Source organism: Humulus lupulus, chromosome 9 (genome assembly GCF_963169125.1).
Source record: "Humulus lupulus chromosome 9, drHumLupu1.1, whole genome shotgun sequence".
Classification (NCBI taxonomy): Eukaryota; Viridiplantae; Streptophyta; class Magnoliopsida; order Rosales; family Cannabaceae; genus Humulus; species Humulus lupulus.
Window position 1 is genome coordinate 82995455 of NC_084801.1, and position 13582 is coordinate 83009036.

The 13582-nt window shown below is 38.4% G+C and overlaps 1 protein-coding gene and 1 non-coding gene across 2 annotated transcripts; one reads left to right on the top strand and one right to left on the bottom strand.

Moving 5' to 3' along the window:
* Positions 1 to 2466: 2466 nt before the first annotated feature.
* LOC133802852 (small nucleolar RNA R71) lies at positions 2467 to 2573 on the bottom strand. The gene has a single exon (XR_009877598.1). It is a non-coding gene; the product is annotated as a small nucleolar RNA R71 (small nucleolar RNA).
* A 1089-nt stretch (positions 2574 to 3662) lies between these two features.
* On the top strand, positions 3663 to 4682 carry LOC133799836 (uncharacterized). The gene has a single exon (XM_062237824.1). It carries the CDS (start codon positions 3663 to 3665, stop codon positions 4680 to 4682), a length of 1020 nt encoding a protein of 339 aa, XP_062093808.1.
* The last annotated feature ends 8900 nt before the right edge of the window (positions 4683 to 13582 follow it).

Genomic DNA, 13582 nt, shown 5'->3' on the forward strand with positions numbered 1-13582 from the left:
ATTCTTTGTGAAATGTTAACACTATCTGAGGATGAAGCTTAATTCCTTGAGCTTTAGTAGTGCTAGTCGTCTGTCCAATTTGGGACCCATAATCTGGTTACTTTATTTGTTTGCCATATCTTCGCTAGGTGTGTATGGAATTAATTTCCCGAGAGCCTTCCCCTTTTTACCATTGGCTTAGCAAAGTTTATCAACTGTTGTTGTGTTTTGTTTTTGTTGTTTCCTTATCTTCTATTGTTTAGTTTGTGCCCTTTGTGTCTTTTTGTTATTCATATTTTGTTTTTAGAGTCATCACTCGAGGATGAGTAATGTCATAAGTTTGGGGGTGTGATAACTCTTGAATAAAGAGTTATTTCATGTGCTTTTTAGCTTATAATTGTGGAAAAACCGTGGGTGATGTTAGTTTATTTTTAGCTTTTGTAGCTAACTTTGGTGTTTTTATGATCTTAGATAAGTTTGGTTATTTTTGTAGTTTTTAATAGCTAACGAGTTGAAGATAATAGTTTCATGGATAGATATGTGTACAAAGAATGAACTAACATGTGAAACTATCTAAATTTAATTTTTGATGGCTGAATTAGCAGGTTTGCAGCATCAAAGCAGATTTTGCATAAGCATTTTGATCAGGCAGCTTTTGGACACCTAGGAACACATGGAAAGTCAATGGGTGAGCTGGAATAGTGGCTGAGGTGGCAAGTACAAAAAACACGAGTAAAAAATTTGGAGTAAATGTCAAAAGAAAAAAGGAGACCCACGTTTTTACAAAGAGGAGGGGCAATATTGTACTTTGAGGGCCAAATTGGGAAACCTAGAATACACTTAGAAAGGGCCAACTGCATTGTGGAGAACACAACCATTTTTGGAATGAAAAACCAGCAAGAAAGAAGGAAGAAAACCCAAAAATCAGCATGAAAGAAGGAGGACGAAAAAGAGAAGCTCAAGCATCATTTGGATTTGTTCTTTCCTTTATTTCTAAACTTTATTTTTATATTTACTAAGGTTATTTATGATCTAAATATTATGGGCTGTATTGATTGTGGATTAATGTTTATTAACTCAGCCATGAACTAATTTTTATGTGGCTTGAACTATTGATGAACCCTATGTTATAGTGTAGTAATTTCTTGTACTTTATTTTAGTAAAATCTCTCTTGTTCATTCAAGTGTGCTTATATTAATTTCTTGTTATTGTTTGGCTAGCAATAGCTAGATATTTAATTATGTTTAATGCTTGAAAGGTTAAATGTAATGGGAAGAACTTGGATGACACAACTCATAATCTAGGTTAGATTATGTTAGTAAGTAACATAGGGATGTGTTATTTTCCTTGTGTAACTTTTGAGAATTAATCCTTGAATTTGCATTCTTAAATCTGATTTAGGATGGGAATATGTTTAATTAGGTAAAAGAATTAATGTCATAAAATTTGGGAAAGTTTATGAATGTTTATTGAATTCTTATTAACTTGAGAGTTTTGATAAAATATTGCTGCCGCAATCTGTTCAGGATAACTAACATAGGGAGAATCATTAATTCAAGTCCATTTTGCAATCCATATATTTTCTTTCAACTGTCTTGTTTGGTTCAGTTTTAATTTCAGTATTTGCATCTCTTTTAATATTTTGTTTAGCCCTTAAAACAACCCATTTGATTTTTAGTACTTTTAAGATTTTAGTAATTGTTTTGCTTATTTTTCTATTTTGCAATCCCTGTGGAGACAATCTACTTATCATTGTATTACTTGTGTTATTATGTGCACTTGCGTATTTAAAATCGATTAAGAATTTTCATAGGAAGTTTTTGGCGCTGTTGCCGGGGATTGGAATTAGAAATTTGTGTAATATCAATTACTTGCAATTTAATTTTATTTTCTTTGTTGTTCTAACCTTGTTTGCTTGCTCTTGTGTTTTCTTAGGTGAAATATTGTATAAACGAGCAAGAAGACATTGAACTAGCTCCTATTGACGCTAAGATTGAATGAACAGTTAGATGAAGACTAAGGGAATAACGGGCTCAAAATCGCCTTAATATGGCTAAGGGTGAAGGAGTTGAGGGTGCTAATAATATCGCTAACGCGATTGCTATGGCCGATGATAGAGAGAGATCCATAAGGGAGTATGCTGCCCCCAAGTTCAATGAGCTCAATCCGAGTATTGTTAGGCCTGAAATTCAAGCACCCCAATTCGAGTTAAAGCCTGTGATGTTCCAAATGTTGCAAACAGTGGGTCAATTTAGTGGGCTGCCTACTGAGGATCCTCATCTTCATCTTCGTTCCTTTTTGGAGGTGAGCGATTCCTTTTAGCTACAAGGAGTAAGTGACGAGGCCCTAAGGTTGAAATTGTTCCCTTTCTCTTGAGGTATCAAGCTAGATCTTGGCTCAACACCCTTCCTCCCAACTCGGTGACTACCTGAAATGAGTTGGCTGAAAAATTCTTGATGAAGTACTTTCCTCCTACCAAAAATGCCAAGTTTCGCAATGAAATCATGTCATTTTAGCATCTGGAGGATGAATCCTTTTGTGAAGCTTGGAAGAGATTCAAGGAGTTATTGAGGAAATGCCCACACCATGGGATTCAACATTGTATACAAATGGAAACATTCTATAATGGGCTCAATTCTTCCACTCGCATGGTGTTGGATGCCTCAGCGAATGGGGCTATTCTCTCTAAGTCCTACAATGAAGCCTATGAGATTTTGGAGAGAATAGGTAGCAACAATTATCAATGGTCCAATGCTAAAGCCTCAACAAGTCGAAAAGTGACTGGTATACTTGAAATGGATGCATTGACAGCTTTGACCGCTCAAGTTTCTTCAATGACTAACCTTCTCAAGAACATGAGTTTGGGGGGAATGGTACAACCAGCTGCTATGGGACAAGTTGATGATGTGTCTTGTGTTTATTGTGGAGATGGGGACATATTTGAGAGTTGTCCTTCGAATCTCGCCTCGGTTTGTTATGTGGGAAATCAAAATGCTAATCGTAATAACCCATATTCAAACTCTTATAATCCGAGTTGGAGGTAGCATCCAAACTTCTCATGGGGGGTCAAGGAGCTAGTTCAAGCGGAGCACCAATGCAAAACAAGCCTACATATCCACCGGGGTTTTCTCAACAACAACCAAGAGCTCAACCACCTCCTCCTCAAGTGTCTCAATCAAGCTCTTTGGAGAGTTTAATGACAGAATATATGGCCAAGAATGATGTTGTGATTCAGAGCCAAGTAGCATCTTTGAGGAACTTAGAGATTCAAATGGGGCAGCTAGCGAATGAGCTAAGGAATAGACCATAAGGCACCTTGCCTAGTGATACCAAAAATCCAAGGAGAGATGGTAAGGAGCATTGCAAGGTGGTTACCTAGAGGAGTGGTAAAAATTTGGAATTGACTGAGGATAATTGTAAGAGAAACAGTGAGCCCACTTCAATCCAAAGTAGTGTGGAAAAGGAAGACAGAGTTGTGAGTTTGAAAATGTCAAATGTTGATCCTGAAGCAATTGTTGCAGCAAATCCTCATCAAAATGCAACAGAGAAGTCTATGAGCAAGCCACCTCCACCATTTCCTCAATGCTTTCAAAAGCAGCAACAAGATGGTCAATTCCGAAGATTTTTAGATGTTTTGAAATAGCTTCACATCAATATACCGTTGGTGGAAGCTTTGGAGCAAATGTCCAACTATGTGAAATTTTTTAAGGACATTTTAACTAAGAAGAGGAGGCTTGGAGAATTTGAAACGGTGGCTTTGACTGAAGGTTGTAGTGCTATATTGAAGAATAAAATTCCTCCTAAATTAAAAGATCCGAGCAGCTTCACAATTCCTTGGTCTATTGGTGGTAGAGCACTTTGTGACTTGGGGGCTAGTATCAGTTTGATGCCCATGTCAATTTTCAAGAAGGTTGGGATTGGAGAAGCAAGACCAACCACAGTCACTTTGCAATTAGTGAATCAATCTATGGCACATCTGGAAGGCAAGATCGAGGATGTACTTGTGCAAGTTGATAAATTCATTTTTCCGACTAATTTCATCATTCTTGATTATGAAGCGGATAGAGATGTTCCTATTATCTTGGGTAGGCCATTTCTAGCTACCGGGAGGACTTTGATTGACATACAAAAAGGGGAGCTTACTATGAGGATGAATGACCAACATGTGACTTTCAATGTGTTCAACGTTATGAAATTTCCAGAGGAGATTGAGGAATGCTCTCGGCTGAGTGTAATTGAATCAATTGTCGCTGAAAAATTCCACAAGGAAGCTTTTAAAGATGGAGTGGGGGTGAGGTCACTTGAAGAGCTTGAAAACTTAAGTGAAGAGGAAAAATGCCAAGTTACATGGGTGGACTCAAAGCAGCCCTTTACTAAATTTAGGAGGCCTTTTGAGTCCTTGGACTTGTTGGAAGGAAATTTTAAGCCTCCTAAGCCCTCTATTCAAGAGCCACCAAAGTTAGAGTTGAAGCCTTTGCCTAATCACTTGATGTATGCTTATTTGAGAGATAACGAGACTTTGCCTGTGATTATTTCAGCCATGTTAGGAGCTGAAAAAGTGCATTTGTTGCTGGCTGTTTTGAAGAAATATACAAGGGCCATTGGTTGGACCATGGCAGATATTAAGGGTATAAGTCCCTCATTTTGTATGCATAAAATTTTGTTGGAGGATTGCTGTAATAATTTTGTTGAGCAGCAGTGAAGGCTTAATCCTATCATGAAGGAAGTGGTTAAAAAAGATATAATTAATTGGCTTGATTATGGAATTGTTTACCCAATTTCAGACAGTTCTTGGATCAGCCCGAATTAGTGTGTTCCTAAGAAAGGTGGAGTCACGGTGGTGGCTAATGAAAATCATGAGTTGATTCTCACAAGACAAGTGATGGGGTGGCGTGTTTGTATGGACTACCAAAAGCTGAGTAAGGCTACTCGGAAAAACCATTTCCCGCTGCCATTCATTGATCAAATGCTTGATCGGTTGGCGGGAAAGGAGTTCTATTGTTTTCTTGATGGGTAATCAGGCTATAATCAGATTTCCATTGGGCCGAAAGACCAAGAGAAGACTACCTTCACTTGTCCTTATGGCACCTTTTCCTTTAGAAGGATGTCGTTTGGGTTGTGCAATGCTCCTGCTACCTTCCCACATTGTATGATGGCGATATTTTCAGATATGGTGGAAAATTCTCTTGAAGTCTTCATGGAAAAAATTTCAGTATTTAGAGAGTCCTTCGACACTTGTTTGGCTAACTTTGAGCAAGTCTTGGCGAGCTGTGAAGAAACAAACTTGGTACTCAATTGGGAAAAATGCCATTTCATGGTGCAAGAAGGCATTGTGTTGGGCCATATGATTTCTAACAAGGGAATAGAAGTGGATAGAGCAAAGCTTGAAGTCATTGAAAAATTACCACCACCTACTACACTCAAGGGGATTAGAAGCTTTTTGGGGCACACGGGCTTCTATAGGAGGTTTATAAAATATTTTTCAAAGATCTCCAAGCCCCTTTGTTCCTTACTTGAAAAAAATAGAGCATTTGAGTTCACCAAGGAGTGTCAAGAAGCATTTGTGACTTTGAAGAAAGCTCTTATCATCGCACCCGTCATTGTAGCTCTGTATTGGTCTCTTCCCTTTGATTTGATGTGCGATGCTAGTGACTTTGTTGTGGATGCCGTACTTGGGCAGCGAAAAGATAAGGTCTTTCATTCCATTTATTATGCAAGCAAGACATTAGCCGATGCTCAATTGAACTACACCACCACCAAGAAAGAACTTTTGGCGATGGTGTTTGCTTTTGACAAGTTTAGAGCTTATCTTGTGGGGACTATAGTGGTGGTTTACACTGATCATTCAGCGATCAAGTATCTAATAGGAAAGAAGGATACTAAGCCAAGACTTATTCGATGGGTGTTGCTTCTTCAAGAATTTGACTTGGAAATTCGGGAAAGAAAAGGAACGGAGAACCAAGTGGCTGACCATTTATCTAGACTTGAAGCTAGAAGTGAAAAGCAGACATTCCCCGATGAGCAATTGTTGGTTGTGAACCAAGTCACTACACCATGGTACTCTGATTTTGTCAACTATTTGGTGAGTGGTTTACAACCACCTGACTTAAATAAGCAGTAGCTCAAGAAATTCTTTTATGACGTGAGATTTTATTATTGGGATGAGCCCTATTTGTACAAGCAATGTCCATATCGAATCATGAGGCATTGTGTGCCTGAGGATGAAGTTTCAAGCATACTAGAGTATTGTGAAGTTTCAAGCATACTAGAGTATTGTCATTCAGCTCCTTATGGTGGAGATTTCGATGGGAAAAGGACATCCACTAAGGCTTTTCAATTGGGGTACTTTTGGCCATCTATCTTCAAGGATGCTCGTGACTTTGGTAAAAGATGTGATCGCTGCCAACGTCTTGGAAATATTTCAGCAAGGAGTGAAATGCCTTTGAATAGCATCCTTGAAATGGAATTGTTCGATGTTTGGGGAATCGACTTCATGGGGACATTTCCTCCGTCATTCAGAAATTTGTATATTTTGGTGGCAGTTGACTATGTCTCTAAGTGGGTTGAAGCAGTGTCAAGTCAAATTAATGACTCCAAGGTGGTCATGATTCCTACATAAGTGTGTTCACCCATTTTGGCACTCCAAGGGCGCTTATAAGTGATGAAGGCAACCACTTTGTGAACAAGATTTTGGCAGCTTTGTTAGCCAAATATAGTGTGAAACACAAGATTTCCACAGCCTACCACCCTCAAACAAATGGTCAAGCGAAGACATCCAATAGAGAAATCAAAGGAATCCTAGAGAAAGTGGTGAATCCTAGTCGAAAGGATTGGTCTCAGCGATTGGATGATGCTCTTTGAGCTTATAGAACAACTTTCAAAACCCCTTTGGGAATGTCACCGTATCGTTTGGTTTTTGGGAAAGCTTGTCATTTGCTCGTTGAGTTGGAGCACAAGGCATATTGGGCCACTAAGAAGTTGAATATGGATCTCCAAGTTGCTGGAGAAGCTCGTAAGTTACAATTAAATGAGCTGGAAGAGATGAGATTTTTCTCCTATGAAAATGCTAAGCTGTACAAGGAAAAAACTAAGAGGTGGCATGACCAGAAAATTCAAGCTTGAGTCTTTGAGAAGGGGCAAAAAGTGTTACTCTTCAACTCGCACTTAAAGTTGTTTCCTTGCAAATTGAAGTCCCGCTGGTCAGACCCATTTACCGTGGTGAAAGTTTACCCCTTTGGAGCAGTTGAAGTTCGGGGCGATCAATCTGGAAGGGAATTTAAAGTGAATGGGCAACGTTTGAAACATTATTGGGGAGGTGAGGTTGACCGTGAGAAGGCCTCCATCACTTTGGCGGATCCTTAAAGTCGTTATTGTTTTGGGTTGTCAAGTGATTCAAGCACTAAATTTAAGGCAGCCCAAAAAGGAGAAAGTGTAAAATAATAGTGTATATACAAAAAAAAAACAATAACAAAACAAAAAAGAAGAGAAAGAAAGAAAAGAAAAGAAAAAATATATATATGAGTGTTTTTAATTATTTTTATTTTTATTTTTACTTTTTGCGATGTTTTTGGAGCGGTTTTATGTGTGTTTTTATGTTTCAGGTGTTAAGAAAGCAAGAAAATGGTGTTTTGGAAGTAATTTTGGGGTTTGATGGTTTTACGAAATTTTTGCTTCAACAAACCGAGAGCAAAAATTTCCGAAAAAACGAAGGAGTTACGTCAAATTTTCGTTGCTGAAGCAAAACTTAGGTAAAATGGTGGAAATCTGGGTAGGCAAAAATCATGGGTCATAGGTTCATTCAGAAAAATATATATATACATATACAGATATATATATAAAATAAATAAAAAATATATTTATATATATTCAAAAAAAGAAGTATATATACAGAAATATAATATAAATATATGAAATATATATCTATAATATATGTATATATAATACCCTAAACAATCTTACCCATTTCCGTCCATCGCACCATCCTCTCTTCCTTCAACTCCGAGCACCACCACTCCCCACCTAAGCAAATCCACGAGCCTTACCAGGCATCACACGTGAAGAACCATCAGACCTAGGCGTCGTTCCACCTGCCAAGCCGAGAGCCTAGATGCGACATTTGGCTAGGCGCGATCCAGAACCATGGAACCAGACTCGGCTCTGTTTGCACGCCTCATTGAACAACAAGCCCACCTGTGCCATTCAGCCCACTCGTGCACTCCAAGCGTCGCGCGTCCAAGGAACCCAGGCGCGCCTCCGCCCTGCCTCACCAAGCCCTCACCCCTGTCATCCGAGAGCCCATCTGCCAAATTTGGTCGGAAGCAACCCTGAGCCTAGACGCATCTTCGCTTGCACCATCCTCTTCCAAGCTCAACCTCGAGCCAGCGTTGAGCATCGTCTAAACTAAACTAGACATCGTCGCTCCCTTCGTGAGCCACGTAGAGGCGCAGGTTCTCCAGTCACCTAGACCCATCCACAAGTTGCTCCGTCTACACCCACACGATGCCCAGGCGCTTCTAAGCCTGAGCCGAGCATACACCAACCGTGCCTAAGCACGGTTCACTCTCCCCATTGCTCAGCTTCGTCCAACAACACAGACTCTAAGATTGCTCCTAGGTAACTACTTTTCTTATTTTGCATTGTTACTTTGCACTTGTGTTGCTGTGAATATTTTTGGGCTCTTTGCCAGTGCATATTTGATCTTAGGGGCATCCATTAGAGAATTTATTGGTAGCATTGTTCAGGGTTGTTGTACTGTTCTGGTAATATGTTGTTCTGTTGGCCATTGGGGGGTGATATGTTGTTGTGAGCAATTTTGTTCAGGTGTTCATTGAGTAGCATTATATTTGGTGGGTGCCTGGTTCAGTTGTTGTGCTACTGATTTGTGATTTATTTAGTTCCGTTTTGACTAATATGGCGGCCAAAAAATGAGCTCAGAGAAGGAAATCCAAACCACCATCTACCCCACCACCAACCAAAAAGAGCACCATTGTCCCCAAATCTAACCCACCATCAACTATCCCACCACCAAACAAACAGAAATCTAAACCAACCTCTCTTCCACCACCAGCCAAAAAGAAGTCCACACCAAGCTCTGTCCCACAACCAGCCAAGCAGATTCCCACTATCCCAAACACTGCCCCACTACTTTTGCCTTCCACAGTCCCTGTCAATGACACTACCCCCACCATCACTAAACCAGTAACTAAGAAAACACCCACCACCTCCAAAAACAAACGGCCAGCCAAACCCGCATCAGTCGCCCCTCCACGCAAGATACAAAAGACCTCTACTGCCACCAAAGTTGTGCCCAAGCCTAAACCTACTGCTGTACCAACCCCAAACACAAAGAAAAAGCTTGTCCCTTTAGGTCCTGCTAAGAAATTTGTTGTTACTCATGCCAAGGAAAAATATGAGTCCATTAAGACCAAGAAATTGCTCCTCGGAAAAGGATTTTTTCCTACCACTATTGAGGTTCCAGCTTTCATCAATCATGTTATTGAGCAACACAGTTGGTAAAAATTCTGTCAAAAACCAGAGCATGCTATTATTCCATTGGTGCGTGAGTTTTACGGTAACATGGCAGCCTCTGCGAATTCTTAAGTAATTGTTCGCGGCAAGGTTGTTTCATTTTTTGCTGAGGCTATTAACTCATTATTTGGGTTGGACAGTTTTGAGTGTGTTGTTTATAACAATATGGTAGTGGCCCCTACACCAGACAATTTTGACAAGGCACTATAGCTTTTCGCATCTCCCGACATTCAGTGGTGTGTTTCTTCTGGTGTTGTGCGCACTTTATTGCACACCTCTGTTTTGCCTGAAGCTAGAGTGTGGTTGCATTTCCTCAAATGTCGTTTGCTACCTACCACACATGACACTACAGTGTCCAAGGAGAGGGTCCTTCTGTTATACTGTATGCTGGCTTGTTTGAGTAACAATGTAGGCAAGTTGATCACAAGGTAGATTGTTAGCTGTGCCAAGAAGAAAAAGGGCAAGTTGTTATTTCCATCGCTCATCACAAGGTTGTGCCTTCGAGCTGGGGTTCCTTCTGCATTCACTGAGGATGTGCTCTTTGAGCGTCGAGACATTGAGTTCACCATCACTAGTCAGAGCTGTGAGCCTGCATCTACAGCTGGGCCATCCACAATGCCTCCACCAGTTCCCCCCCTCACGCCCACACTCGTCGACCTCCTTGCTCAGCAGCGGGAACTTCTTGGGCGGATGGTGTCCCTTGAAACTCAGCAGCACGCCTACTGGAAGCAACGTTAATCAAGTCCCTTCAACGGAACTACACCAAACCTACTACTGCCTTTCCTGCATTTCCCAGCTCCATTTTGTAGGCTTGGATCGCTCCGGTTGTTCACGATGACCCTATTCCTTCGGATGTTGATTCTGAGGAATAGGCGCAGGGAGCCTCTTTAACCCAACTTTTATTCTGTATTTAATATTCTGTACTTAATTTCTGTTTTGGACTATCTTGTTGTTTACTTTTTGTCGTCTATTGTTTTGTGTTTCTTATGTTTTGTCATGCTGGTTGTTGTTTCCTTGTCCTGTTGTGTAGTTAATCTTTTGAGGATAATCTTTGCTTTTGTTAGTGTTTAACTAGGGGGCTCGATGACGACTTTGCAAAACTTCAAAAATATAATGAAGTTGAATGTCTTTCTTTATTAAGTTTTAAACTAAATTCTTTGGGTGTGAATGTTGCTAGCAATTGATTGATGAGAGTGTTTCTCTTTTTAGTGTGTGCATAGCTTGATTAAACCAATTTTGAGACCCTAGAAAGAGCTAGTTTCTTGTGAGAGCTTAAGTTTCTAGAATTACTTAGTGATTCTCCTTGAGGCAAAATCCCAGACAACACCACATCGATGAAATGATTTAGGCCATCTTTGGACCGTTTGAGCCTTTGAAGCCTACCTTGTATGCATTTTTATCCCTAGTCACCCCATTGAGCTTAAGTGTCACTTTTCTTTCTTAGCCACTCATTAGCCTAGCTTTACATATATATAATCATCTCTTTTCACCACACCCGTTTACCACCTTGATCTTTATAGGATTTATCTGTTGTGCATTTTGGGGGGTTGAGAGGAGTTAAGTGTGAGAGAGAAAATTTGGTGAGTGTTTTCCTTTTCTTCTTTTGCTTGTTTTCACCATTGGGGATAATGTTTGTTTTAAGTTTGGGGGGAGAGTTTGTTCTCAATTTTCTTGCTCTCTTTCCATCTAGTTGTTAATCTTCATTCTAAAAAAAATTAGAAAAGAAAAAGAAAGCAAAAAGTATGTATGTTGTAAATAAACTTGGAGTGTAGCTTTTCAAAAAAAAGAAAAGTTGTTTTAGTTTTTGTCCTTGTATTTTAGTAATAAAGGCTAGTTGCAAGATTTATATTGTGTTGTGGGGTTTTCTTTGGGGAAATTATTGTGTGCATTTATGTATTTATGTCCTAGAAAGATTGAGGTGCTTAGGGTGATTTGAGCCAAAAATTTATCTCTCTTATCCTACCTTAACGCTAGCCTATCATTACAAGCTTGATAAAGTCCTATTGATCTTTGGTGTGGTGTTTGTCTACATTAGTGGAGAGGGAATCGCTAAGTAACTTATGGAGACATTATTTAAGCTTTAAGACCAAACTCTAGCTTGATTTTTGGTGAATGAAATTGTTTAGGAAAAGCTATGCATGCACTAAAGGGTGGAACGCTATACTAATATTTTGGTAGCAACATTAATGCTTGAATAATTTGATTTAAAGCTTGAGAAAGATTGAAATTCAGCTTCTCTTATTAAAATAAAGAATTCCTGAGAGCCTTCCCCTTTTTACCATTGCCTTAGCAAAGTTTTTCAATTGTTGTTGTGTTTTGTTTTTGTTGTTTCCTTATCTTCTGTTGTTTAGTTTGTGCCCTTTGTGTCTTTTTGTTATTGATGTTTTGTTTTTAGAGTCATCACTCGAGGATGAGTAATGTCATAAGTTTGGGGGTGTGATAACTCTTGAATAAAGAGTTATTTCATGTTCTTTTGAGCTTATAATTGTGGAAAAATTGTGGGTGATGTTAGTTTAGTTTTAGCTTTTGTAGCTAACTTTGGTGTTTTTATGATCTTAGATAAGTTTAGTAGTTTTTGTAGTTTTTAATAGCTAACGAGTTGAAGATAATAGTTTCATAGATAGATATGTGTACAAAGAATGAACTAACATGTGAAACTATCTAAATTTAATTTTTGATGGCTGAATTAGTAGGTTTGCAGCAGCAAAGCAGATTTTGCTGAAGCATTTTGATCAGGCAGCTTTTGGACACCTAAGAACACATGGAAAGTCAATGGGTGAGCTGGAATAGTGGCTGAGGTGGCAAGTACAGAAAACATGAGTCAAAAATTTTGGAGTAAATGACAAAAGAAAAGAGGAGACCCACGTTTTTACAAAGAGGAGGGGCAATATTGAACTTTGAGGGCCAAATTGGGAAACCTAGAATGCACTTAGAAAGTGCCAGCCGCATTGTGGAGAACATAGCCATTTTTGGAAAGAAAAACCAACAAGAAAGAAGGAAGAAAACCCAAAAATCAGCATGAAAGAAGGAGGACGAAAAAGAGAAGCTCAAGCATCATTTGGATTTGTTCTTTCCTCTATTTCTAAACTTTATTTTTATATTTTCTAAGTTGATTTATGATTTGAATATTATGGGCTGTATTGATTGTGGATTAATGTTTATTAACTCAGCCATGAACTAATTTTTATGTGGCTTGAATTATTGATGAACCCTATGTTATAGTGTAGTAATTTCTTGCACTTTATTTTAGTAAAATCTCTCTTGTTCATTCAAGTGTGCTTATATTAATTTCTTATTATTGTTTGGCCAGCAATGGCAAGATATTTAATTATGTTTAATGCTTGAAAGGTTAAATGTAATGGGAAGAACTTGGATGACATAAGTCATAATCTAGGTTAGATTATGTTAGTAAGTAACATAAGGATGTGTTATTTTCCTTGTGTAACTTTTGAGAATTAAACCTTGAATTTGCATTCTTAAATCTAATTTGGCATGGGAATATGTTTAATTAGGTAAAAGAATTAATGTCATAAAATTTGGGAAAGTTTATGAATGTTTAATGAATTCTTGTTAACCTGAGAGTTTTGATAAAATATTGTTGCCACAATCTATTCAGAATAACTAACATAGGGAGAATCAATAATTCAAGTCCATTTTGCAATCCATATATTTTCTTTCAACTCTCTTGTTTAGTTCATTTTTAATTTCAGTATTTGCATCTCTTTTAATATTTTGTTTAGCCTTTAAAACAACCCATTTGATTTTTAGTACTTTTAAGTTTTTAGTAATTGTTTTGCTTATTTTTCTATTTTTCAATCCCTGTGGAGACAATCTACTTATCATTGTATTACTTGTGTGATTATGTCCACTTGCGTATTTAAAATCGATTAAGAATTTTCACAACACTTAATATCAACGTATAAACACACTAAGATGACATAGGCATCACAACTCTTATAATATAAGCACTTGTCTGCACTATTATGTCTAAACCCATCCAAAACAATGGCCTCATCAAACTTTTCATGCCATTGTTTTGGTGATTTTTTAAAACCATATAATGATTTACACAAG